Consider the following 23,769-nt stretch of genomic DNA (forward strand, 5'->3'; position numbering starts at 1 on the left):
GTCACGTTTAAAACTACCACCAGTAAATCAAATATGCCGGGCTCGAAAGAATCAGCAGCACATCATCTTTATTCTAGAGTTTTAGTACACTTTGTGAACACGGGGGTCCCGCATGGTCGGGGGTTTTAAACGCATGCATTTGTTACAAAGGGAAGAAAACTATGGGCGGCTTTTGCACGAGAAAACAAAAGACTTGAAAATAAAGTGTTCTCTTTCCCTCTTTCCATCCACTCGTCCTTCTATATCTCTTTTTACATGTCCGCGGAGGCGGTGGCACCAGTGATAATCTCGACCAGCTCGCCAGTAATGACGGCTTGACGGGTACGGTTGAAGAGAATCTGGTACTTGGTGATCATCTCACCGGCGTTCTTGGAGGCGTTCTATATGGATCAAGGAATGAAATTGGTTAGATGGTGCTGTCGGATCAAGGGTTTCCACACGATGCTCGAGCTCAAGCTGGACGATTATGTCACATTGCATCAGGGGAATACGTACGTCCATGGCGTTGCGACGGGCAGACTGTTCGCAGGCGTGGCCCTCAGCCAGAGCCCAGTAGAGGGAGTTGGCCAGAGCGTACTCGCGGAGGTTGGGCAGGATACCCTCCTCAACCTCGAAAGCGGAGAAGTTGGCTACACGTATGGTTCGTAACAAGTCAGCCATGATCTCTCATATCCTTCGCAATCAACATCACAAGGAGCAAGTAAAGTTTCTTACGCGAAGCAGCGATGGCCTCCTCGGAGAAAGCCTCGATCGGGGTAGCCTCGTAGCTCTGAGCGTTGATGAACTTGTTGTACAGGATCTTGATGCTCGAGTAGTCGCCAGGCAGACGAACGATCTGGTCGGCGATGGCCGAGGCATCGGCAAAGGTGGGGATGTCCTTGCCAACACCGGCGAAGCTGATCTGGATGTCCTTGGCGTTGGTACGGCTCAGCTGGGCCTTGCACTTCTCGCCGACGATGACCAGGTCGAAGGTGCCGGGCTTCTCGGCGGACAGCCTGCGGATATAACGAGACAGACCAGAGTGAATACCACCGCAGAGACCCTTGTCGGAGCTGCAGATGACGTAGAGCTCCTTCTTGCCCTCACCCTCGAGGGGCTTGGTCTCGGCCGACTCGAAGACGGCGTTGGAGGTCTGGCCGTAGCTGCGGCTGTCCGTCATGGCGCGCTGGGCGCGGTTGAGCTTGGTCGAGGCGACAATCTTCATCGTCTTGGTGATCTTCTCGATGTTCTTGATGGACTTGAGACGGCCCTCAATCTCACGCAGCGTAGCGTAGTTGGCGGCATTCTGGGGTGTTGCGACGACCCTGCAAAGGTAGTGAAGGCGAACAAAAGGTCAACACTGATCATATCTCCTGTTTTTTTTTTTCATCCCTTCTCAATTCCCCCACCCCCGAAATCCTAAATCATTGTGACCCTTCATTGAGCTTTAGAGCTCGAATATCGCCCGGATTGGCCTCGGATCGGTTTGCTGCCGTCTCCAGTAGCTTGTCGCGACTTACCGAGAAGGAACCGAAGCTCCAGCTCTCAGAGCTGGTCTGGCAGCCCTGGACAGCATTGTGACGGTATTAAGATGACGCGAAGGGTCTGGAATATAAGAAATCGAGCCTCTGCCAACGGTGGCTCAATTCTCCGTGTCGATTAAGAGCCAATTGACCGGTTTCAGGATCAATTCAAACGGCAGGTGGAGGTATGAACGTCGACGGTAGGCTTTTTGCTGGACTGTCGTTGGAAAGTCCAATCCCGTTCCGTTGTTCCCCGGCAAACTCCTCATGCCAGTCACGTGAGTGAGCATGTGGTTTGATCCCGAGCGGCTTAGCAAAATTCCATGCACGTTCCAGTCCAATTGACCGGTAAGTTCCACACCGGGCCAAGGTAGCTACCTAGGTAGGTACCTAGCTTACCTACCCAGGCAGCTACAAGGTACCTCTTAGCTACGAACAAGCAACCATTGTACCTAATTAATGGCTTAATTACCTAATACATTAAAACTTTCTTTCAATTACCTACGAGTAACACAAAAAGTCAACTCGCAAGCCAAGCCAGTCAGTCAGTCGTGCAGTAAGTCAGCTCAGTCAGATTCATTGATTCCTTCTTCCATCTATCTACCTTTTTCCTCCTTTTCTTTCTCGGCCCACTTAACCGACCCGCCCAAACTTTGAAGTTCATGACGCGAGAAGGCGCGGCAACCCAGTCTCCAGGCAGTGCAATCTTTTGTTTGCACTCATTGTTTTTTTTTTTTTTTTTTTTTTTTTTTTTTTTTTTTTTTTTTTTTTTTTTTTTTTTTTTTTCTTAAACCTTTTTTTTCTCTCTTCTCGTCTCCGTGATTTCACTTGCTTTCAAGTCCAATCAGCTTCCAAAGCTCGGACCGTTTGATTCGATCGCGCCCCACACGCGCTGACTCTGTCAAATCCGAGGCTGCTTTTTGCCTTGCCTTACCTACCTTAGTCGGCAAAGATCGTGCACGGTGCTAGCTGGGCCAACCAGGAGGAAGAAAACGAAGTGAGAGAGTGCTTTGCTCTTAGAATCGTGAATCTTCACCCGCGCCAAACTCCTCAAAATTCCTCCGAGACACGTTCTCACTTTGGTCTAGACCCGCGTTCACCCACTCAACCTTACCTTTTCTCACCTTAATTACCATACCTCTCTTTTTTTCCCTCCCCTACCCACGGTCTTTTCCACCTCTTGTCATGCACTCAATTTTGCCCATGGCTTTTCCTGAATTTGGCTTGTGACAGAGCGTCCACTTTTCGTTTCCAGTCCTCCGCCCAAAAAGTTGATCCTTATAAACTTCTCTACAAGTAGTTTGCGGTCGTCGCAAACTGTTCTCGCCCATCATCTTCGCCTCGACACGATCCCTGGCCCATATCTTCCTGAGGCATCTTGGTCCTCTGCAGGTCCTACACATACAGGCACGAAGACGAGCACCATTGTCACTGTCGCAACGTTTCATCAACGCACACGCTGTTGCGATGGCTTCGAGCTCGGATGATGACTTGCCCATGTCGCGTACGAACGGCAAAGGTAAGGTCACCTACCTTGTCAAATTTTCTTGGCCTCTTCCAGGTTGAGATGAAGATGCTCCAATTTTTTTTGGGGCTACCTTGATAGATGATTCTTCACGCAACCGCTGTAAAGCGGCAACTCTGTCCAAAGTCGTGGACCTCACTTCTTCCTTACTTGCAGCTCAGCTGAAGGGGTTAGAGAAAGGCGCAGCTCCCTGCCAACTTCGGCTCCGGCTTGAGAATTGTGAGCCGTATCACTTTTGACTACCGACTAACTTGTCATTGCCTTTAGTTTCGTCTTCCAAGATCTCGAAAGCAGACGATATGGCTTTAGACAAGGCCTACCCTAACAAGAGCAACGCACCTGCGCCCGTCTCGATTCGAAATGGACCGATTCGCGACGATGATGCTATGGATGTTGATGCCCCAAACGGACAGGCTAAGCGCAAATCGCGCTCTTCCATAGGCAAGCCTGCATACAAGGAGGAGAGCGACGATAGTGACGATGCCGCCCCTTTGGCCAAGCGCCGAAAGTCGACACACCGCGCACCAGTAGACAGCGACGATGAACCGATGAGCAATAGAAAAGGAAAGCTCCCTCCTTCAGTCCACGAAACCGCCGGTTTATCATCAGATGATGAACCTTTGACAGTCAAGTTGGCCAAACAAAAAGGCGCCATTGAGAAGAAGGCCGCTACCGAAGCCAAGGCTATCAGAGCAAGCGAGGCAAGGAGGAAGTCTGCTGTCAAGCACGAAGTTGACTCTGATGACGAACCACTTTTGAAAAGCAAGGCAAAGCCGGCTGCTAAGCGACAATCAAACGGCACCGCTAAAAAGGCGAACGGCAAGGCGAAATTTGAGTCAGATTCCGATGAGCCACTTTCCAAATCGAAGAAGCCTGCTGCAAAAGCCGCACCTGCAAAGGGCAAAGCTGCCGCAGCGAAAAAGAGCAACACGAAGCAAGCAAGCGAGGAGGCAGAAGGTGATGAAGAGGAAGAGGAGGAATATCGCTGGTGGGACGCGCCCAAGAAGGAGGACGACAGCATCAAGTGGACTACCTTGGAGCACAACGGCGTCTTGTTTCCGCCTGAGTACGAACCGCTTCCAAAGAATGTCAAGCTTTATTACAACGGTGTTCCTTTGCAGTTGCATCCGGAAGCGGAGGAGGTCGCTACTTTCTTCGGCTCCATGCTCCATTCGACGCAAAATGTGGAAAACCCCATCTTCATCAAGAACTTCTTCAACGGCTTCAAGGACAAGCTGAAAAAGACTGGAGGCGCCAAGGACAAGAATGGCAACAAAGTTGACATTAAGGAGTTTGAAAAACTCGATTTCAAGCCCATATTCCAGCATTTCCAGGCACAGAGCGAAGCGAAAAAGGCACGAAGCAAGGAAGAAAAGAAGGCTGAAAAAGAGGCACGAGACAAGATGGAGGAGCCTTACAAATTCTGCAAGTGGGATGGACGCAAAGAGAAAGTGGGCAACTTTAGGGTTGAACCTCCTGCGCTTTTCCGCGGCCGTGGCGAGCATCCAAAGACTGGCACAATCAAGGAGCGAGTCCCTCCTGAGGCGGTGACAATAAATATCGGCAAAGACGCAAAGGTGCCCGAACCGCCTGCAGGCCATAAATGGAAGGCTGTTCAGCACGACAACAAGGCAACTTGGCTGGCCATGTGGCAGGAGAATGTCAACGGCAACTACAAGTACGTCATGCTTGCCGCAAACAGCGCCGTCAAGGGACAAGCCGACTTCAAGAAGTTCGAGAAGGCCAGGGAGCTCAAGAAGCACATTGACCGCATCCGTGCCGACTACACTCGGGATTTGAGGAGCGAGATCATGGCCGATCGTCAGAGGGCCACAGCCATGTACTTCATTGACAAGCTGGCTTTGAGAGCTGGAAACGAGAAGGATACCGAGAACGAAGCCGAGACGGTTGGTTGCTGCTCACTGAAGGTCGAAAACGTAACCCTGCAGCCCCCCAATAAGGTCTTCCTTGATTTCTTGGGTAAAGACAGCATCCGCTTCGAGCAAGAGGTTGAAGTAGACGCCCAAGTGTTCAAGAACTTGAAAATGTTCAAGAAGGCTCCCAAGGTAGAAGGTGACGATATATTCGATCGGCTTACAGTAAGTTTTCCTATCAAGAGCCGTATAAGATGAAACCGAGTCTAACTGCTTTACAGACGTCTCAACTCAACAAGCACTTGTCCAGCTACATGCCGGGGTTGACCGCCAAGGTCTTCCGTACCTACAATGCTTCATACACCATGTCAACCCTCCTTCAGAAGCTTCATAGCAAAAAGAACATCAGTGATGCTGAAAAGGTCAAAATTTACAACGATTGCAATCGTCAAGTGGCCATCCTGTGTAACCACAAGCGCAGTGTTGGTGCTAGCCATGACGCTCAAATGAAGAAGCTAGGAGACCGCATCCTTGGACTCAAGTATCAACAATGGCGCACTAAAATGATGATGCTTGACCTCGACCCGAAACTGAAGAAGAAGAAGGGCGCGCAATTCTTTGAGCGCATTCCCGAGCTTACGGACGAATGGGTGAAAGAGCACCAGGCCTTTTTGGTCGAGGAAAAGAGGGCAGCCATCACCAAAAAGTTCGAAAAGGACAACGAGAAGGCCGTGGCCAACGGTGAGAAGAAGATGCCCGATAAGGAGCTTAAGGAGCGACTCAAGGCAGCCAGCGAGATGGATGCTATGTACAAGAAAGAGAACAAGACCAAGAAGGTCTTGGCTGAAGGCCGAGGCGTGACTGTAGAGAAGCTCGAGCAGCAAGTCAAGAAGCTCGACGAGCGAATCCGCACCATGGAACTCCAGGCGGCCGACCGTGACGGCAACAAGGAGGTGGCTCTTGGCACTTCGAAAATCGTAAGTGAACATCTTGAAACTGCATGTGTCTGTGACAACAATAACTGACTATCCTACTCGTAAAGAACTACATCGATCCTCGCCTTACTGTTGTCTTCTGCAACAAGATGAATGTCCCCATCGAAAAGTTCTTCTCCAAAACATTGCGGGAGAAGTTCAACTGGGCGATCCAATCCGTTGGCGACGACGACGACTGGGAGTTCTAAGTCGCCTGTCACCGCTTCCCATTCATGTCCTCTACTCTACCTTCGAGGATTGGGTGCATATGACGCCCTCAGTGGACAACCCGCTTGCTTCAATCAACCCTTGTGTCATATGTATATAGACTTCTGCGTACTCACTTCAGCAGACTCCCTGGTTATCTTCCAAAAGCAATTTATTTTGAGCATTCATTTTTTTGGAGCAGCCACTCCTCGTCACATATACACCGCTTTGGAGCGAGAATCCTCAAAGCCTGTTATCAAGGCGGTTCGGTTTCCTCTGCGCTGATTTTTTTTTCTGCTTTTTTTTTCCCTTCTGCACCTTTGGAGTTGAGGGTATTTTGGGCTGGAGAGGCAGTTTATTATCAAGGAACCTAATTGGTCAATATTACCCAACAAGGGAGCAGATGGTCGTGGCATTTTACTTTTTTTAAGTAGAAGTAGACCACTCTACAGCGATGGATTTCTAGACGAGAACAAGAATAAAAGAATTTACTCCTTGCAAGTGGTTCTCATTGACCGTCTAGGCGGCGTCATTTGAAGCTGGCCGTGACAAGACACGCGTAATTTCCATATGGATCGGATCAAAACGGAGTTGCTCTGTGAAACTTGATGTATATGCATGCTACCATTAATCGTGCTATATCATGATGAATATCCTCGAGGTTGATAACAACCTCATGCAAAGGATCCAAAAAAAGAAGAAGAAAAAACCAGATTCTATACATGGAGATTAAAAGCATGGCGCTGATATAAGCCCGCTTTAGATGCAGTTTAAAACCGCCGCTCCCCGCCGATGCAAACGCCCGAGATAATGCAGATCATTAGAAAAAAGCAAAAAAAGAAGGGAAAAAAATGGGAGGGAAAATACAAGGCGTAAATCAGAATGCATGCCGAGAAGTCAGAAAAATGACACCTCTCAAGGGCACACGTTGTTTACATCATCATAGCAGCCAGGAGAAGAGAAAGGGCAAGCGGGCCGAGTGCCAACGTTAGGCTGGGACCTGTTAGGATACGGTTGTCAGCATGTGGTTCCAGAAAACTGAAAGAGGAGAGACCTGAAGCAGGAATAAAGCTGGGATATTCAGGGGGAAAACTCACGATTGTGTACAGCGTTGCCGATTGGCACAATCTTTCCGTTGGGTCTCATGACCCAGCCGTCTGGGAGAGCGCCAGTGACACGGGGCGCAGGGCTAGCATTGGCGCCGATTCCTGCGGGGACGCTCGGGGACAGCGAGCTCGAAGCCAGGGAGGTGGCGGTGATGGTGGGGCTTCCGGCCTTGCCCTCGTTACCATTGACCTCGCCGTCGACGGCCTTGATGCTCTTCCAGGAGCCGCTCGTGTCGCCGTACTTGTACTGCTTGCCGGTCGAGTAGTCGGCCACCATGATGGACTTTACCTTCATGGAGAAGGGCCCCTTGCTGTAGTCGGTGGGACCACGGGCCCAATCGATGGTACCCTGGGGCAGGGACGAGTCGCCGCCGGACCAGGCGCCGAACTTGATCTGCATGGGGGTCTGGGGGTACTGGTTGGTTTCGGCGTCGGAGGCGCGCAGGGTGCGGACGGCGGTGCCGTCGATGAGCCAGACGATACGCTCGTCGGTCCAGTCGACGACGTACTTGTGGAAACCGTCCTGGTTCCCCGGGTTGGAGTGGAACTGGCCCCGGTTGTAGCTGGTGGTCTGGCCCTTGCCGAAATAGTTGGACTGCACCTCGCTGCCGTCGGCGCCCAGCCACTCAAGGTCGATCTCGTCGAGCGTGTCTGACTGCAGCACCAGCGTGCTGACGATGCCCTTACCCGGCGCCGCCTTCATCACGATCTCGACCCGCCCAAACATGATGTAGAACTGGCTGATGAGCTGAGGGCTGTCGCCGCTCTTGGCGACGGTAAAGGTCACGCCGTCGCTGCCGTAGGTCGGGTTGCCGCCGCTCGGGGCGAACGAGTTGACGGATCCCTTGGTGAAGTCAACGTTGATGGTCATGCCTAGAGCTGGGTCGGCCGGGCATGTTGCTGTTTTTTTGGGAGTGTATTTGTTTAGTAAAGTGGTGGCCACGCATGTGTGGGATTGGTAGCCAAGACATGACCATGTTGAGAATCAGGGATGGGTGTACGGATACTCACTTGTATGCAAGGGATTGCAGGAAGACCATGTCTGGGATAACGCCAGTCCGCTAAGGGACGCCACTGCCAGAACTGCCGTTCTTAACCTCAAGATCATTGTGAAAGGTGTTGGTTGGTTTGTTGTATATCCTCTCCTTATGTTCGCTCTCGACGACAGTAAGTACCCTCTCACAATACACCAGCTTCCCAGGTTGCACTTTGGACGCTCAAAGACTCAATTCAGAGTAAAGAATCTGGTGAGAAACTCGGTCCGGAGATAGGTCGAAACTAAACAAACAGTCTTATTGGTGATGTATTTGTCTTTCCAATGGGAGATGACTTTTCTTCAGCTTATTATTGCCAAGTACAAAAGCCAGGTAGGTAGGTAACCAACCGTAAGTGTGGATAAAAATGGCAGAGTAGAACAATTCCGATGTCTTTGAAGAGCGTTCGACGACATGGAAATATCCTTGAGTGGCGTTGATTGTTTGGTAAAGAATCCACAAACGTGCGTTCCCAACCTCCAGATAAAATATTGTACATAGTAAATATAGTAATACGAGTTTTCTACCCATGTCCGAGCCATTCCCGCGTCATCCATAGTGTGCCAACCAAAAGACAAGACTTGTCAACAACGCAACAGGTTTCTTACTGAGTTGGCATTAGGGGTTTCCTCACTATGTGGTTTTTGGGGAGGTTGGGAGCGATCCAAAAAAAAACCAAGCGTGACGATTGCCAGGGGCTCCAGTGGCTAGGGTCAGTAAATTCCAGTTGTCTTATTGGTCAATCGTCGGCGCCGATCCGCCAAAAGTAACCCCACTTCTACTTTCCGGTGGCTGGACGGTTTCGCGGCTTGCAGCTTCCGCTTCGGACATGGAGAAAGAAAAGATTCGGGCTTCGAGGGGGCGCTGTTGCCCTCAAGGAAGGAAATCTTGGAAACGCGCCAAAGCGGCCAGGGAAGGCGGGCAATGGTGACGACAAGCTTCTTTCCCACTACCCGAGAGACTAAGTACCCATGGGAAAAAGATCTTGTCTACCTAATTTTTAACCTTGTAAACTTCAGGATTCTCAAATGCAAGCAAAATTGTCCGGAGTGGTTGGGCACCGGGCAACATGTGTACATCCGGGGTAGTCAACAAACAAAAAAAAAAGTCTTGGTTGGCTAACTAATAGTCTACCTCACTCTCAGCTTCCTTCGTTACAAAAACCCAACCCAACCCCCCACCACATTGGCGCTATCACACTCCGGGCGCCAATTTATTACAGGGCGAGCAATTCTATTGTTACTTTTTTCTGCGCAACGAATGAGGGCAACTCGATCCCGATCCCAGGGGCTCGGCGGCCAATTGATGGTTGGTGTCGCTTACTTTTGGCGCCTGTCCGCGAGGCAGATTTGTCGCTCCGCCTTTGAGCAGCCTTGCTTTTTATACATGCATCCATGCCCAACTCTGGCTCTGTACTGTACAGTATTCAGGCAGCCGAGCAACTCTACTCTGTTCTCGGAAATGTACGGGTTTGGCCTACCCCCGAGTCACTCAACTCTGGTCGAATCGAATCGCAAAACATTTCAGGCGCCGACAGCCTGACTTGTTTTCCCTCGTCGTGTATAAGACATCTGTTGGAAGCTTGCAACTCTATGCGCGAGTCCACATGGTTCTACATCATGAAAAAAAAAGGGTTCAATTGACCAGCCTCATCCACTAACAACGCCTTCCTCGGACTTGTGCCCTTTCACTGCTGTCTGTCTGTTCGAAGCTTTGTGCTGTTCTGAACGGTCAATAAAATGTCGGTCCGTCAGTGCACTTCGACAACCAAGCGCATTGGCGATCCCAACACCCCAATCAATTTAACTGGCGCCCGGCTACCTTTTTTCAAAAGCTGGGGCAGGTCCTTGCCATGTTGGACAATGATTACTACTGCATTCCTCCTGATGGTGGATCAGAGGGATGCTGTTGGCGGTAAAAATGTGTAAGCAAAAACAGTACCGCTCTACTTTGGATAATCTCCTGAGAATGGCTATGCGCATGACTAGGAGCGCTGACCACAAGCATTGGGGACAGCACTATGACGATTTTCATAATTGCGGCGGCGGTATTCCATCTGCTCCATATCGGGACGCTCCTACGGTATGTTAGTCTCGTTGAGACGTACGGATTTGTCAGCCTCGCTGCTAATATGCCTCGGGCAAAAGCCACGGACTACATGCTATACCCGTAGGTATCATACTAACCAGCAGCGTCTTTCTGTTTCAACCGGAGAATTTGCGGGCATTATCTGCTTCACTGGTACCAATGCTGGTCGTGGTTCTTGATCTGGCCGTGCTCACTGTTCCAGAGCTGCACCAGGGACACCGTCGGACCATGGCGATGGAGGAATCAAAGGCCCTGACTCTCTCCACTCAACCACTACAAACAAAACCCGATTTTCTCCTTGGAACTTCACCATTGGTCTTCGGGATGGCAGGACCATTGTCCCGTTGTTCCACCTACTCTAGCAGTCTGGAGTCCATCAGCCTTGATGAGTGTACTCTGTCCAGGGCCCGGACAGAATGGGACTTTGAAACCAGGTCCTTTTTCCAGTACCAAAACAGCATCAGTGCCGATGATGAAACGGAGCCTCATCGCCCAGCCTGGGCGTGCTTGATTGGAAGTCTCACCGAGACCACGGCCAATACTCCTTCTGGGACCGAAACGGACAGAGCCGGGCCGTTGAGGATTGATTTGGACTCTTGGGACCAGTGGAACTCCGACTTGGCGAGTATCTGGTGAGCACACAGGCGCTTAAAAGGCATGTTGCACGTTCCACTTTGCCATTTGGATTGGTTTTGGGGGCGCCGTCCTCAGCCCAACCTTTCTCCACGTCGGTGAGACCATGTCAAATCTAGTAAATGAAACCCCAGCGGGTGGATAGGCGACCCATGGATGATTTATCAGACAGAAGCTCTCTTGTTTATGGTCCGGGTTAGCTCTGTCATCAGCACGCAGATCGGTGGCTTGAAGCGATGGATGTGCAAACACATCCATGATCTCCGGGAGATCCCGGGTAATGACGAGTTCAAACCGGAATCATGGTCGTCTAGCCAGGTCGTTCCTTGCGAATACCTGATAAGCCGACAGCCTCGAAGATTACGAGCCATGCCGTGGCTTTGAAGATTGCAGTGTCGCGAGTGCGAGACTGTAAATTGGATCAAGCCCTCGTCACGATGCAAATCAGCAAATTCCAACCTAGAGACCAGTAACATCAACTCGACGGATATAAACTGACTAAATGGTAACGACTTCAGATACCGGTCGATAAAGAGACTCGGGCGTTGAAAGGAGTCCGATTGAGACGGGAGAGGTCGGTGCGCAAATTCACCAGGATACCATTGAGTTGATGGGAAACTTAGGAGCGGGGTTTGGATCTTTGGCTACAGGTGATGATTTTCGGATATTATATATATTTGCTTGAAGCTGAGCTACCTCGCGACTTGGGGAATAACTTGTAATTTATTCTATATCGACATATATACACTGGCTTTTGTGTCAAACCTGTCAACCGACGCAGATGTTGTCATTCAGCTTACCTCGGTCTGTAGGACGCAGCCTAGATGCTCTGGATCTAGTGGTATTGGAGAATACGGGTCAAGAAAGTGGTGTACGTCTTGTCCCTGCACAAGCTCGGATGGTTTTCAGGACACGAAGCTTGTGATCTGCTTGTCCATCCCGACAGGTGCGTGGGACATACATGTTGTGCAAGAACGTACAGTACAGTACCTAGTACGCTGTCTTGAAATAGGCTGTCGCATAGTGCTGGTCTCAGACTCGAGTTTGCATGACAGTCGCTAAGTTTTAGTTCTATCTTGGAGCTTTCGGTTAATGTACCGTAACCCAATTGTAGAATTACAAATGCAATCTTGAATCAGTTGGAGCTACATTCCAAAAGTAGAATCTAGCAACAGTTCATTGGTTGATCTAGAATCCAGCATTACCTAACAAGAATGCGCCAAGTCTCCAGATGCCCGTCACAGGGCGTGTTCGATGTTGGAACTAGCCAAGGTTAGACCGGGTACCAGGGTTTGTACCTAATGTAAGATAAGGTAATATGTTAGGTACCTTTTTTGTTTGTGTATCTTTTTTAGGAACCCTGAACCGGGGCAAAGTGTCAATGAAACAAAAAGGTCACAGGGCGCTAAGAGCTGTAAGTTTTGGCGGGGTAAAAGAGTGAGAGTACGCGGCTAGTTACGGCATGTAAACGCAATTGGACCCCTGGGAATGGGGCGCGAGTCACCAACCACCATCTGTCCCACGCCGGCAGCCGACAGACATCTGTATCATGTACATGTCGAGCAAAGGGCGTAGGACCCGTCCTCCGACGTCAAGCCTGTTAGTTAACTTTTTTCACTGTGTACAACAAACCTAACCAACCAGTCAATTGAAATCATGCCCGCCCTTTCCGATTATCGTCCCGCCGGTGACAAAAAAAAAAGTGGTAGAGAACCTTGTTCCACCGCTCGAGCACCCTGTGGCTTAATGCCTTTGCGTAGTAGCTTCTTTGGCTCGTTTCTAATTTATTTTATTTTATTTTCTCCTTTTCCTTTCCTTTATAATGAGCCATGCTGCAGCACAAACTTGAACTACGAGTGGGCTTTGAAACAATGGCTTTTCCTTATCACAACATCACGCGACTCGAGTCTGTTCTAGTCTAATATCTATCAAGCCCGTCCGGCCCATCATCCCAAGTTCAGCTCTTCTATCTAGTCTCTACTTTCTAATCGTTTTATTTTTATTGGACTGGAATCCCGATTTTTTTTTTATTATTTGTTCAGTCACGTCCCTGTTGGTACAACCCCATCATTGTTATACCTACCTGTATTTTTTGTGTCTACTGTTTTTCTATATCTCCTTCCAAGGAAGAAAACAGCAGAAATCAAACAAAAAATGAGCACGTCGACGCAGGTTAGGACATCCGTCCACACGTCCACAAGCAAGATCATGTCGCCCACAATCCTGGCCATTGACGACTCTGCGGCAGCCGAGGCCGTTGGTCCCATAGGTTTGCCTGCCAAGCAGGTCCCGGAAAACCCAAACTCGTTAGCTTCGAGAGCACCCAAACTGCAATCTCCGCGACGCATCACATTCAAAGACATTGCCGACAAGAGGACGAGGGCCGGCAAGCTCGTCGCCCTCACGGCCTCGGCCGCCGACAGTGACATGTTCAAGGTTGCCGCCGCCGGCCAAAAGCCCAAAGCGAGACGTTGGGACCATCTTCTCAGCCAGGAGTCGGCCAGCCGCAAGCCGTGCAGGCTCAAGCAGGCCGCTCTCAACCTCAGGAAGCCCGGAATCATTTCTCTCGGCGGCGGCCTGCCCTGCCCAGACAACTTCCCCATAGAGTCCATCTCGATGCGTGTCCCCTCGGTCAGCGGTGGCTTCTCCGAGGCCGACACCCGTGCTCACGGTCAGGATGTCACCATTGGCAAGTATGATGTCCAGAACCAGGCCGAAGACCCCAATGGTGCCGTCTACGACCTCAGCATAGCGCTCAACTACAGCCAGGCCACGGGCTCGGCTCAAATGATCCGTTTCGTCACGGAGCACACGGAGCTCGTCAACAATCCTCCTTACGCCGACTGGCGGTGCTCAATGAGCATCGGCAGTACGGGCGCGTTGGAGATGGCCCTACGCATCTTTTGCGATAGGCAAAGGAAGGACTCGATGCTGACCGAGGAGTTCAGCTTCTCGACGGCCGTTGAGACGGCTATGCCTCTTGGAGTCAAGGTCGTTGGCGTCCCGGTCGACGACGAGGGCCTGATTCCCGAGAAGATGGACGAGATCCTGAGGACCTGGAACCCCGAAGAGAGGAAGGGAGCTGCCAAGCCACACGTGCTATACACCGTCCCGTCGGGTCAGAACCCCACTGGTTCGACGCAGAGTGAGCAGAGGCGGAGGGCGCTTTACCAAGTCTGCCGCGAGCACGATGTCTTCATAATCGAGGACGAACCATACTACTACATGCAGATGCCCCCTTACCGCGGCAGGGACGCCAAGAAGCAGGAGGAGCAGTCCACCGATGCCGAAGAGACCCCGGACCAGTTCCTAGAAAGCCTGGTTCCTTCGATTCTCAGCCTGGACGTCGACGGACGTGTCCTGCGAATGGATTCGTTCTCCAAGGTGGTCGTTCCGGGCTCCCGCATGGGCTGGGTCACGGCATCAGAGCAGATTATCGACCGCTTCATCCGACATGGCGAATCGTGCAACCAGGGACCCAGCGGCATATCGCAGGTGCTGCTGCACAAGCTCCTGGACGAGACATGGGGTCACGAGGGCTACATTCGCTGGCTGATGAGCGTGCGTCAAGAATACGCACGAAGGCGAGACGTCTTGCTAGCTGCGTGCGAGGATCATCTGCCGCGTGAAGTTGTTGATTGGGAGGCTCCCAAGACTGGCATGTTTGTGAGTGGTTTTTTTTTTTTTTTTTTTTTTTTTTTTTTTTTTTTTTTTTTTTTTTTTTTTTTTATCTTTCCCTCTTCACCTTAGATATCCGATGAGTTTTATGTCGGGTTCACGTTCTAATATGCAAATTTCTGCTAACGCGATCCCCGTTACCCGCACAGCATTGGCTCAAGGTTGATCATACCAAGCACCCACGTGCTTCTACTATGAGCATATCAGAGATGGAGGCGGAGATATTTAGAGACTGCATCGACAAGGGCGTCCTGGTGGCGGCCGGCTCGTGGTTCATGGCAGACCATGACGCGGAGCCGAGCGGGTTATTCTTCCGCGCCACGTTTGCGGCCGCTACCCCTGACAACATGATCGAGGCTACTCGAAGACTTGGAGACGCCATTAGGTCTAGCTTTCAGCTGAACTGAAAATGCTTGATTGAGGAGAGTTGTGAAGCTCACTCTTGCTGATGGTCTTTCTCATGTTATTCTTTTTTTTAAAGGTCATAGAATGTCGACCGCTATGAAGGACTTGTCCCAAGAGTTTCAAGAGGTCGACGGGTGGGGAGGTGTCCTGAAATTTATTTCCTTACTGTTTGTATAGAGCCTTCATTGCAGGAAAAAATAAAGGCGGCCTCAAATTATAAGGACTATTTTATATCGATGGTTTATTGATAATGAACCCACAAATCTTTTCCATCAAGACCAAGATCAAATCTATGAGAAGTAGTTGGATATATCTCGGCAAGAAATTCGCCTTCCATTTCTCAATCCCCTTTGGTTACGCACGGCGCTGCCTATGTCTGGCAAAACGGGGGAAGGGGTGTTGCCCAAGCGAACACACCAACAGCCAACGCTGCAACGCACAGAGATAGGCCTCGTCACCTAAAAGTATATGTAGCCCGAACTCAAAATACCGACCCGCCGACAGTGTTGTTCTAGTAGCAGGCAGAGGATTTTTGTTTGTTGAAAAGAAAAAAAAAGTTTAGACGAAGAATCCCAACAATTGACAAAAAAAGCCTCAAGCTCATCGGGGGAAAAAAAAAAAGAAAGAAAAAACCTGTCCAGTCTATTACATGAGGAGGGTACTTGGTACGTGAGTTTCAATGGCAAAAGGACTTGGCACATGAAAGTGTTTGTTTCATAACTCAATAACAATTTAACCTGACCTTTGGTTTTGTTCAAAGGTTGACTGTCAAAAATCAAACCTTGACCTCCACGCGCTGTTGGAATCCTACAAAATCGAGATTCATAAACACAAGGGGAATTCACCCCCCAAACAACGACAAAACAAAAGAGCACCTCCCAAATTTACCAGTTCCCTAATCTTTTCTTCTCCCTCAAATCTTTTCATTATTCGCCTCCCAAAACGCAACAATAACCCCATCGCCGGGCTGCATGACAATGTCAGACTTGATGGTGGGGTGACCGCCGTCGATGTCGCCCATGTAGTTGACGACGCGGTCGTAGCGCTGAAACATGCGCACGAGGACGTAGCTCATCTCGGTCAGGGCGAACTGCTGGCCGATGCAGATGCGAGGGCCGCCGTTGAAGGGGATGTACTGCCAGGGCCTGGGCTGCCAGTGGAACCAGCGCTCGGGGCTGAAGACTTCGGGGTCGGCGAAGTTCTCCGAGGCGGGCGGGTAGAGGTCCTTGCGGCGCTGCATCAGGAGGGTCGAGTAGCCGACGGGGGTGTCCTTGAGCACGGGGATGGGGAGGGTGCCGTCGGGCCCGCCGCCGCGCGGCAGCGTCGTGTCGTGCAGCGCGAGCCGCACGTTGAAGGGCACCGCCGGGTACAGACGCAGCGTCTCGTTCATGACGTTCTGGAGGTACTTCATCGACTTGAGGTCCGCGTATGTCGGGGTTCGGCTGAAGCCCACCACGTCGGCGATCTCCTGCCGGAGGCGCTTGACGCACTCCGGGTGGCGGCCGAGCTCGTAGATGGCCCAGGACAGCGTCGAAGCCGTCGTGTCGCGTCCCGCCAGGAGGACCGCGACGATCTGGTCGCGCAGCACCTTGCGGTCCCGCGTGAACGAGGCCAGCTCGTGGAGGAACGTGTACCCTTGGTCCGACTTGGTCTTGGATGCCAGCTCCTCCGGTGAGAGGCGGAGGGCGCGGTCGATGAAGGGGTTGATGAAATCGTCCATGATCTTGAGGCCCCTGTAGTATGAGCCCTTGGGAACCAATACCTGCGCGGGCCCGGCGCGTGTGATTGTGCTTTGCACGCGCTGGACCTCGTTGAAAGCATCGGCAAAGTCGGTATGGGGAGTACTGTGGTTAATGGGGGTTCGTATTACGTTAGTTATCATACATAAGTCACTTCAGTCGTCGCAAAAAAAAAAAAAGAAGAGAAAAAAGAAAGAAAAAAAAATCAAGATTTTATACTCACGATAGTGACTTGGCATCGTAACCTAGCAAAAAGTCTGTAGTAACGTCCAGGGTGTAGCGGAAGAACAAATCACTGATTTCAAACTTTTTGCCGTTGATGGCAGCCAAGTCGACGTGCTGTTGCTCGCTATCGAGGGCTCCACCATTGGCCATGGCCTTGAACAGAGTCTTGATGTGAGTCTCGAAGCACTCCAGGTCGCTGACGCGGTCCTTGACGAACTGTGGGCGCAGCATCTGGCGGCTCGTGTGCCACTTGTCGCCGTCGGTGGCGAAGATGCTGTCGCCCAGAAAAGGCTCCCACTCCTCGTGGAAGGGCTTCCCCTTGCCGTAGTCTGTGAACTGCGTCGCCAACAGGGCCTTGATGTTCTCGGGATCCGCCGTAAGGACGATGCGGTTGGTCAAGAGGTTGCCCTCCACAGTAAATGTTTTTGATCTGGACATGTGCTTCCTCCACATTTCCAGATTCTTATTTTTCATGGTTGACCGGACCATCATGTAGACGCTGTCGAGACCTTTTTATACCATGAGAAAAGCAACGTCAACAAAGTTTGTTAAAAAAAAACGAAAACAAACCAACGCAGGGACTCGACTAACCTAGAGGAACCATGCTGTTCATTGACGCTGCGCGAGCTCCAAGCTTGTTGAGCTTGTACTCCCTAGCGAAAAACTTCATAGCCACGTATACAATCCATGATCCAAAAATCCAGATCGGGGCAGACTTGATGGAGACATTCTCCAAGACAACCTCTACAAGCCCCATGATGGCAAAAAAAAACCAAAAACCAAAAAAAAAACCCCAGCTCGACGCTTTTCACAAGGCGGGTCTTGTCGCCAGTGAATCGTGATATTTAATTTCTCCGCAGTAGATGGCAAAGCTTGTCCTGGCGTTTCAAAAGATATCCAGCCAGATCCTTTTAGATTATAAGGCGTCTCAAAAGAAGGTAATGTAAAAGGCACAATGGGTGTAAGAAGACGACAAAACAAACTCGCAGAGTCTTGGGAATATAAGGTAAAAAAAAAGAAAAAGAAAAAGATGCGCCCAAAGGTAAACCAGGTCAGATGATGGAAGAGGGACCTTTTATCATGTAACTTGTCGTATTCAAAACCTATAAGTAGGTAAGTAGTCAACGCTGGTAAATGTAGGTAAGCAAGCAGCACGCAGTGAAACGGAATACAGAAATAAGGGTGGGTGGTCCCGCTTTCTTGAAGTGTTCACTCACATCACTTTTTTGGGTAAGGCAGGGCAAAAAAAAAGGGAAATATATTAAACACATCCTTATTCTTTTTTTCCCCGCATGGGAGGTTGACGGGACCGGGTCGAATTACTCCAACGGGGCGGAAACGTCTGTCTGTTCCACTTGAGCGGGATCCCACCTCTCTCTCTTTTCTTTTTGTTCCCTGTTGCTCCACGTCCGTTGCACCGTTTGCACATCGCCCCATGCTTTGGGACAACCTAGTCACTGGTCATCGGGGTTTGTTTGACGCCGGTTGGTTGGTGCCCTTTACGATCACCTTGTAAACCTACCCTCTTAGGGTGAGAGTGGGGGAGAGATGTCCTTACTGCATGGTTATCTTGATCGTCTGAACAAGAGTCCGCCCTCTATGATCACAATCGAGCATGCATTACCAGTAGACTAGTAGGTTTCATACTCAACGTGGATGAGGCCTAGGGATGAAAAGTTGATGCCGGGATGAACCCACGGGCATAAGTTGCGTATAAATTTCGCCTGGGAATACGCGGCCATCAGTGCCTTGGTTAAAGACTTCGCTTCGATTTTTTTTCCCTTTTCTCTTTGGTAATTTCATCTCATCCCCTATCCCCTGTGCCAGGACCATGCACTTCCGTTGGAATTTTCTACGGCGTCCAATATGCGCCCAGCAGGGAAGGCTCGAGTGACACAAAAACGGTATGGTAATGATTGGTTTGCGCAACAGTATTCTAGGATTTTCGGTGATTTGTGTAAAAAAAAAAAGGTTGCACTCTAGTACTGAATTGTCTCTCGTTTGTGCATGACGACAACAAAAATGAAGAAAAATTGTTTTGGTATACTCCTCGTCTTCTGGGCACACTAAGAGCATCATATGACTTGGTATCGCCAAGGCAGGTAAAGATGAGGGCCGTAGGGTAGGGTTTATACTGACTGAATACAATTCAGTCCATGATTCGTACGAATGATGATAAATAGTCATGTAGCCTTATAAGGGTGTGGCAATTAGACAAGAACAACAACAGGTCGGACAGTAAAGGTCAAAGTTTGCCCTTTTTCGGTCCTTGCCGTTTTCTGCTCCTTTGCCGAGGGACCAAAAGGCGGGGAACAGATCGACAGCTTCTAACTGGACAGGGATTTCTGTGGGGTCTGAGACAAAAAAAGAAAGAAAAGAAGGGTACGAAAGTTCTTCCACTTTCTTGAAATCTAATAAACACATGCCAATCGAAGTGATGGCATTCCTTAGCACTTTATCGTGTAGTGTGCCTACCTCTTATACGATTTCTGACAGCGCTGTTCTGATTCTGTCTACAGCAGTCGGTCAATGCTCTGTGCCTTCCTATCGGACGGTTTCTGCGGTGGAAGTTGCTGCAAGGGCAATTTTAAACCGTCTCCGGCAGTACCTGATCTGAAATTACAGTAAGGTAGGTACCACAGTACAGTCGGAGTGGGACCTACCTTATTTGCCGGGTAAGGTACCTTGGGGTACTTTTACTGCAAGAGTAGGTACATGGTACGTCAGGTGGCAAATGGCGTGCATACCTAAGAATGGTTTTTTTCCCCTCCCTCTCCCTAATGCTTGGCAGATACTTTACTGTAAAAACAAGCCATGGATTGCCCTACCTAGCTTGCTAGGTATACCAATTCAAAAATGAATACTGTCATCATTAGGGACAGGAACTGTTAGCCAGAGAAAACGGGCCCCACTCTCGAGCCCGACGCCATCGGAGGTGTCTTGATGTCCGTCTCCGTTCCCCGCATTAATCCTTCACCTCCTACTCCGCACGCATCCCATCTCGATCTTTTTATTCTATTTTATTTTATATCTTGTTTTTTTCTCTTCCTTGTTCAGATGAGCCATGTAAGATCCGTGACATATGAGATGCTTGAGGATCGTCCATGTCCATGTTGAAGGAAGCTAATAGTAATGTGGCACGCACCAACAGTAGACGCCGAGCTTCTACAGTCTGATTCCGGTTGTAAGTAAACAAGAAACGAAACTGCAATGCTTACCATCCATGTATACTATTTCCCTAAACCATCTAGTTTTAGATATATACTTACTACATAGGGATAGCGGCAGATGTTCGAGAGGCCATAATTACTGGGCGAGCCGAATTGTTATGACTGCAGGAATATTTTCATCCCCCACATTCAGAACATCATCAAGTCAAGACCCTGTCCTGTTTCAATGTGCAATGCAGGTATACATCTCATTCGAGAGGTCACGTTAGTTCATAATTTCGTACTTTCGTGGGTTGAGGTCCGACCTGTTCGACACATGGCCTGATTGACATATGTAGTACCTAAACCTGTCCGAAAAAAAAAACCTCAAACAAGGTGCCCAAATACGTGTTTACAAAAGAACATGATACTCTCGGACGACTATTTGCGAACGCTCGCCTGGCGCTGCAGCTATTCATATTTACAAGACAATAGCCAAACAGCGAAACATGGCTATGGCTGTGGCTCTTATGTTCAAGTATTACTGCTTACTGCTTTGAATAAAAAACCCCCCAAAAAAGTATCGGACAAAACTCATAGCCATATCTAGGAAAACGGGGAATATTCAAATAACGACAGATGATATCCGCTACAAGCTGATTGAAAAACGGCGACTAGAGTCTCTCTTCCTCTTTTTCTTCCATCGCCGATTTCTTTTTCTTGTTCATCTTTTTATTTTCCCTTTTTCTTTTGTCCCCCTCCCCACACCAACCTAATCACCCGCCTACTACCCTCAACCCCTACAGAGGGTACGAGCACTCGACCGGATCGGCTTGCGTGCACCAGAGCTGCGTCAGCGCCGCGGGGCGGACGCCTCGAGCCACCAGACGCTCCCTCATCTCGCTCAGCCGGGGGATGGCCTCGAGCTGACTCCTGTTCTGGCCCGTCGCCGGGTCGATCCTGCCGGACCAGAGCACCTCGCCCGCCGCGTTGGCCCGCGGCCAGAGGATGGAGTCGATCGTCTGCTCGTCTATCGTCTCGCTCCAAATGGCCACCTCGCCGCCCAGCACGAGCTTGGCGTCCTCCTCGCTCAGGCCCGCCCTGGGATCGTACGAGTAGACGAGCTGCCACGACTTTGTCGGGCCGCACCAGTCATTGAAAGGGTAGAACTGGTTGTAGGCGGCGCCGTTGTCCATGTTGATCCATTGGCCGCGGCCGCAATCCAGGTACTATTTCCCAAAAAAAAAACCATCCCTTTGTTAGCGATATTACTCTGGACTATACATATTACACGTGATAACATGATGATAGATAAGGGTAAGATTGTCTCTTTATCTTCTTACCCAAAAGTTGTAGTTGCTGTCAATGACCTTGTGGCCTGCCGCGGCGAGCTTCTGAGCGTTGCCGAGCCACGACTGCACAGGGACGTCTTTCCCAAGCGTCACGTTCCAGTCGAGAGGAATCTCCTCCCAGACCACGGGCGTAAGGTCGTAGCTGCGCACTCGCTCGTGCTGCTTGTCAATGAACTTTTGGAGAAGCGGCTGCAGCACCTCGCTCTTGTTGGAGCGAATGTTCTCGTCAAGCATCGAGTCGTTGGCGTTGAGCTCGTCGCCGCCGGTGTGAAAGTAAGCCGCGTATGGGTGCACGCGGGGGAGGACGTCGTCAAACAGCTTCTCGAGGAAGGCGTCGACGCGGGTGTCGTTGAGCTTGAAGGCACCACAGGGGGGCTGAGCACAGTAGTAGTAGTACGGCTGCTCGTTGTAGGCGACGATGAGCTCCGGGTGAGAGTGGTACAGGGACCCGATGTGACCCGGCATGTCGATCTCGAAGTAGACCTGCACTCCCCGGTGCACCCCGTACTCCTGCACGCGGCGGATATCATCGGCCGTGTAGATTAGGTCGCGCCTGTGGGCACCCTCACGTGCCACCTCGGGCATAGACGGGAGGTCCAGAGGCCAGGATTGAGAGTCGGTTACGTGCACGTGCAGCCGGTTCATCTTGTTCCATGACATGGCGTCGATGGTGCGCAGCAGGTTCACAACGGGATACCACTGGCGGGCCGTGTCGAACAAGATGCCACGGTGAGGGTACTGGGGCTCATCCTTGATCGACACGGGCGCATAAGGCGTGTACCAACACGTGCCGGTCGAGTGCTGGTAAAACAGCTGCGAGAAAGTCTCGAGACCACGCAAGGCACCGATGGATGAGTTGGCTGAGAGCTTCGCATGTCCCTCTTTGTCGATAGTCAACGTGTAGGACTCATCAACCTCTCCCGCAAGTGCCTTGAAGGTCTTTGGCTGGTCTTTGTTGGCCTGAGTGATGGCAAGCGATGTGACGGATGTCGAATTGCGGCCCAGTGGCGGTTCGAACTCATCAATCTTGTTCTTGGTTGTGAGCTTCCACGGTACAAGGTTCCTCTTGAAGATGGAGCCCAAAGACCGAGATACACCTCCCTTCACAATCTCTTTGCTGTCTATGCTTGTGGGCTCGTACCCGAAAACATATGGCATCTAGAAAAAAAAAGTCAATTTAAACAAGTCTCGTGTGGTGGTTTCCGCAAAGAGAAAAGACGTGAGTGAGTGATCATGTCACCATCTTCATTTACGGGAGGAGTTGTACGATAGGCAAGAAAAAAAAAAGAGAGATTCCTAGCTTACAGGCTGGCCATTGTATGTAACCTGGATCTGTTGATTAATAAAGAGTGCCGTTTTACCCTTGCTATAACTCCTGGGTGCGGGCCACAAGGCCGACACTGGTTCGGACGATGCCAAAAGCAGGAACGAAAACCACGTCTTGCACAACATCGTTGCGGTTTATTGTGGTGATGCCCGAGTTTTTGTCGGGGATCTACCACAACGAAATAAACAAAAAAATTAAACAATACCAATAGGGGGGATCAATGCATGCAGCACTGACGGAAACCAGGCAGGCTCAACGAGCGAAGGTGGGCGAGGGCAAGAGATTTACAACGTGCATCCGGCCCATCAAGTAAGAAAAAAGAAAAAAAAATTATGGCAAGACAGATATTTATAAACAAAGTGCATAAAAACACAGGGATAGGGCGAAGTCGATTTTACAAGTCAGATTAATTAAACAAAATGGCCCAGGGCAGGCGGCAAGGCGGCCAAGAGGGAACGACAGACGATCATGAACCTTGGATACGCCCCCCAAAAAGGCCCCAGAATTAATCGGGAATGAGTGAATGAGTCTAGGCCTTTAAGTCAAGTCAGGTGGGGGTGGTTCTTGGGATGGGGTGGCACAAGAATCGATTTGGGATTAGAGGCGCTGCAGCTACTGCGTCTAAAACATTAATCGATGATTACTAGAGCCAAGCTCCGGGTTGAACTTGCTTGCTAGTTCTACCGTGGGTTCACCCTCGTTGTAGGTAGTAAAACAAAACAAAATAAAAAAAAAAGGACCGCGGGACGATGAGACATTGACTTGCCCCCAGCGCCTCCCCTACTGTAAACGTATTTATTCTTGTGATGGTTTGCTTTGGGCGCGTGGCGAACCCAAAAAAAAAAAAAAAAAAAAAAAAAAAAGACCTGCAGCTTGCCATGCCGCATGGGGTGACGTTGATGTAGACGAGGAGCTTGCACAAGCTGGCGAGTGGCACCAAGCCCCCCGCCT

General features: G+C 50.3%; 7 protein-coding genes across 7 annotated transcripts; 3 read left to right on the top strand and 4 right to left on the bottom strand.

The window, feature by feature from the left end:
• Nucleotides 1-51: 51 nt before the first annotated feature.
• Nucleotides 52-1,714, bottom strand: PgNI_06325 (uncharacterized protein). Its single transcript, XM_031126349.1, has 4 exons — nucleotides 1,500-1,714; nucleotides 715-1,304; nucleotides 496-629; nucleotides 52-380 (listed from the first exon to the last, which is right to left on the bottom strand). Exons 1-4 carry the CDS (start codon nucleotides 1,553-1,555, stop codon nucleotides 252-254), a joined length of 909 nt encoding a protein of 302 aa, XP_030982481.1. The 5' UTR covers nucleotides 1,556-1,714; the 3' UTR covers nucleotides 52-251.
• A 559-nt stretch (nucleotides 1,715-2,273) lies between these two features.
• PgNI_06326 (uncharacterized protein) lies at nucleotides 2,274-6,583 on the top strand. The gene is made up of 4 exons (XM_031126350.1): nucleotides 2,274-3,021; nucleotides 3,295-5,126; nucleotides 5,183-5,878; nucleotides 5,944-6,583. Exons 1-4 carry the CDS (start codon nucleotides 2,970-2,972, stop codon nucleotides 6,082-6,084), a joined length of 2,721 nt encoding a protein of 906 aa, XP_030981869.1. The 5' UTR covers nucleotides 2,274-2,969; the 3' UTR covers nucleotides 6,085-6,583.
• Nucleotides 6,584-6,715: 132 nt separating this feature from the next.
• PgNI_06327 (uncharacterized protein) lies at nucleotides 6,716-8,844 on the bottom strand. Its single transcript, XM_031126351.1, has 4 exons — nucleotides 8,573-8,844; nucleotides 8,200-8,499; nucleotides 7,180-8,088; nucleotides 6,716-7,082 (listed from the first exon to the last, which is right to left on the bottom strand). Exons 2-4 carry the CDS (start codon nucleotides 8,294-8,296, stop codon nucleotides 7,015-7,017), a joined length of 1,074 nt encoding a protein of 357 aa, XP_030981870.1. The 5' UTR covers nucleotides 8,297-8,499; nucleotides 8,573-8,844; the 3' UTR covers nucleotides 6,716-7,014.
• Nucleotides 8,845-9,428: 584 nt separating this feature from the next.
• On the top strand, nucleotides 9,429-10,946 carry PgNI_06328 (uncharacterized protein; the record flags this gene model as incomplete). Its single annotated transcript, XM_031126352.1, has 3 exons — nucleotides 9,429-10,146; nucleotides 10,239-10,304; nucleotides 10,412-10,946. Exons 1-3 carry the CDS (start codon nucleotides 9,962-9,964, stop codon nucleotides 10,944-10,946), a joined length of 786 nt encoding a protein of 261 aa, XP_030981875.1. The 5' UTR covers nucleotides 9,429-9,961.
• Nucleotides 10,947-12,706: 1,760 nt separating this feature from the next.
• On the top strand, nucleotides 12,707-15,294 carry PgNI_06329 (uncharacterized protein). Its single transcript, XM_031126353.1, has 2 exons — nucleotides 12,707-14,609; nucleotides 14,771-15,294. The coding sequence occupies exons 1-2, from the start codon at nucleotides 13,098-13,100 to the stop codon at nucleotides 15,026-15,028; spliced, it is 1,770 nt and encodes a 589-aa protein (XP_030981876.1). The 5' UTR covers nucleotides 12,707-13,097; the 3' UTR covers nucleotides 15,029-15,294.
• A 305-nt stretch (nucleotides 15,295-15,599) lies between these two features.
• PgNI_06330 (uncharacterized protein) lies at nucleotides 15,600-17,840 on the bottom strand. The gene is made up of 3 exons (XM_031126354.1): nucleotides 17,582-17,840; nucleotides 16,989-17,499; nucleotides 15,600-16,870 (listed from the first exon to the last, which is right to left on the bottom strand). The coding sequence occupies exons 1-3, from the start codon at nucleotides 17,745-17,747 to the stop codon at nucleotides 15,940-15,942; spliced, it is 1,608 nt and encodes a 535-aa protein (XP_030982703.1). The 5' UTR covers nucleotides 17,748-17,840; the 3' UTR covers nucleotides 15,600-15,939.
• A 2,206-nt stretch (nucleotides 17,841-20,046) lies between these two features.
• Nucleotides 20,047-23,189, bottom strand: PgNI_06331 (uncharacterized protein). Its single transcript, XM_031126355.1, has 3 exons — nucleotides 22,797-23,189; nucleotides 21,483-22,649; nucleotides 20,047-21,368 (listed from the first exon to the last, which is right to left on the bottom strand). Exons 1-3 carry the CDS (start codon nucleotides 22,941-22,943, stop codon nucleotides 20,940-20,942), a joined length of 1,743 nt encoding a protein of 580 aa, XP_030982702.1. The 5' UTR covers nucleotides 22,944-23,189; the 3' UTR covers nucleotides 20,047-20,939.
• Nucleotides 23,190-23,769: the final 580 nt, after the last annotated feature.

The sequence above is a fragment of the Pyricularia grisea genome, chromosome I (genome assembly GCF_004355905.1).
Source record: "Pyricularia grisea strain NI907 chromosome I, whole genome shotgun sequence".
NCBI lineage: Eukaryota > Fungi > Ascomycota > Sordariomycetes > Magnaporthales > Pyriculariaceae > Pyricularia > Pyricularia grisea.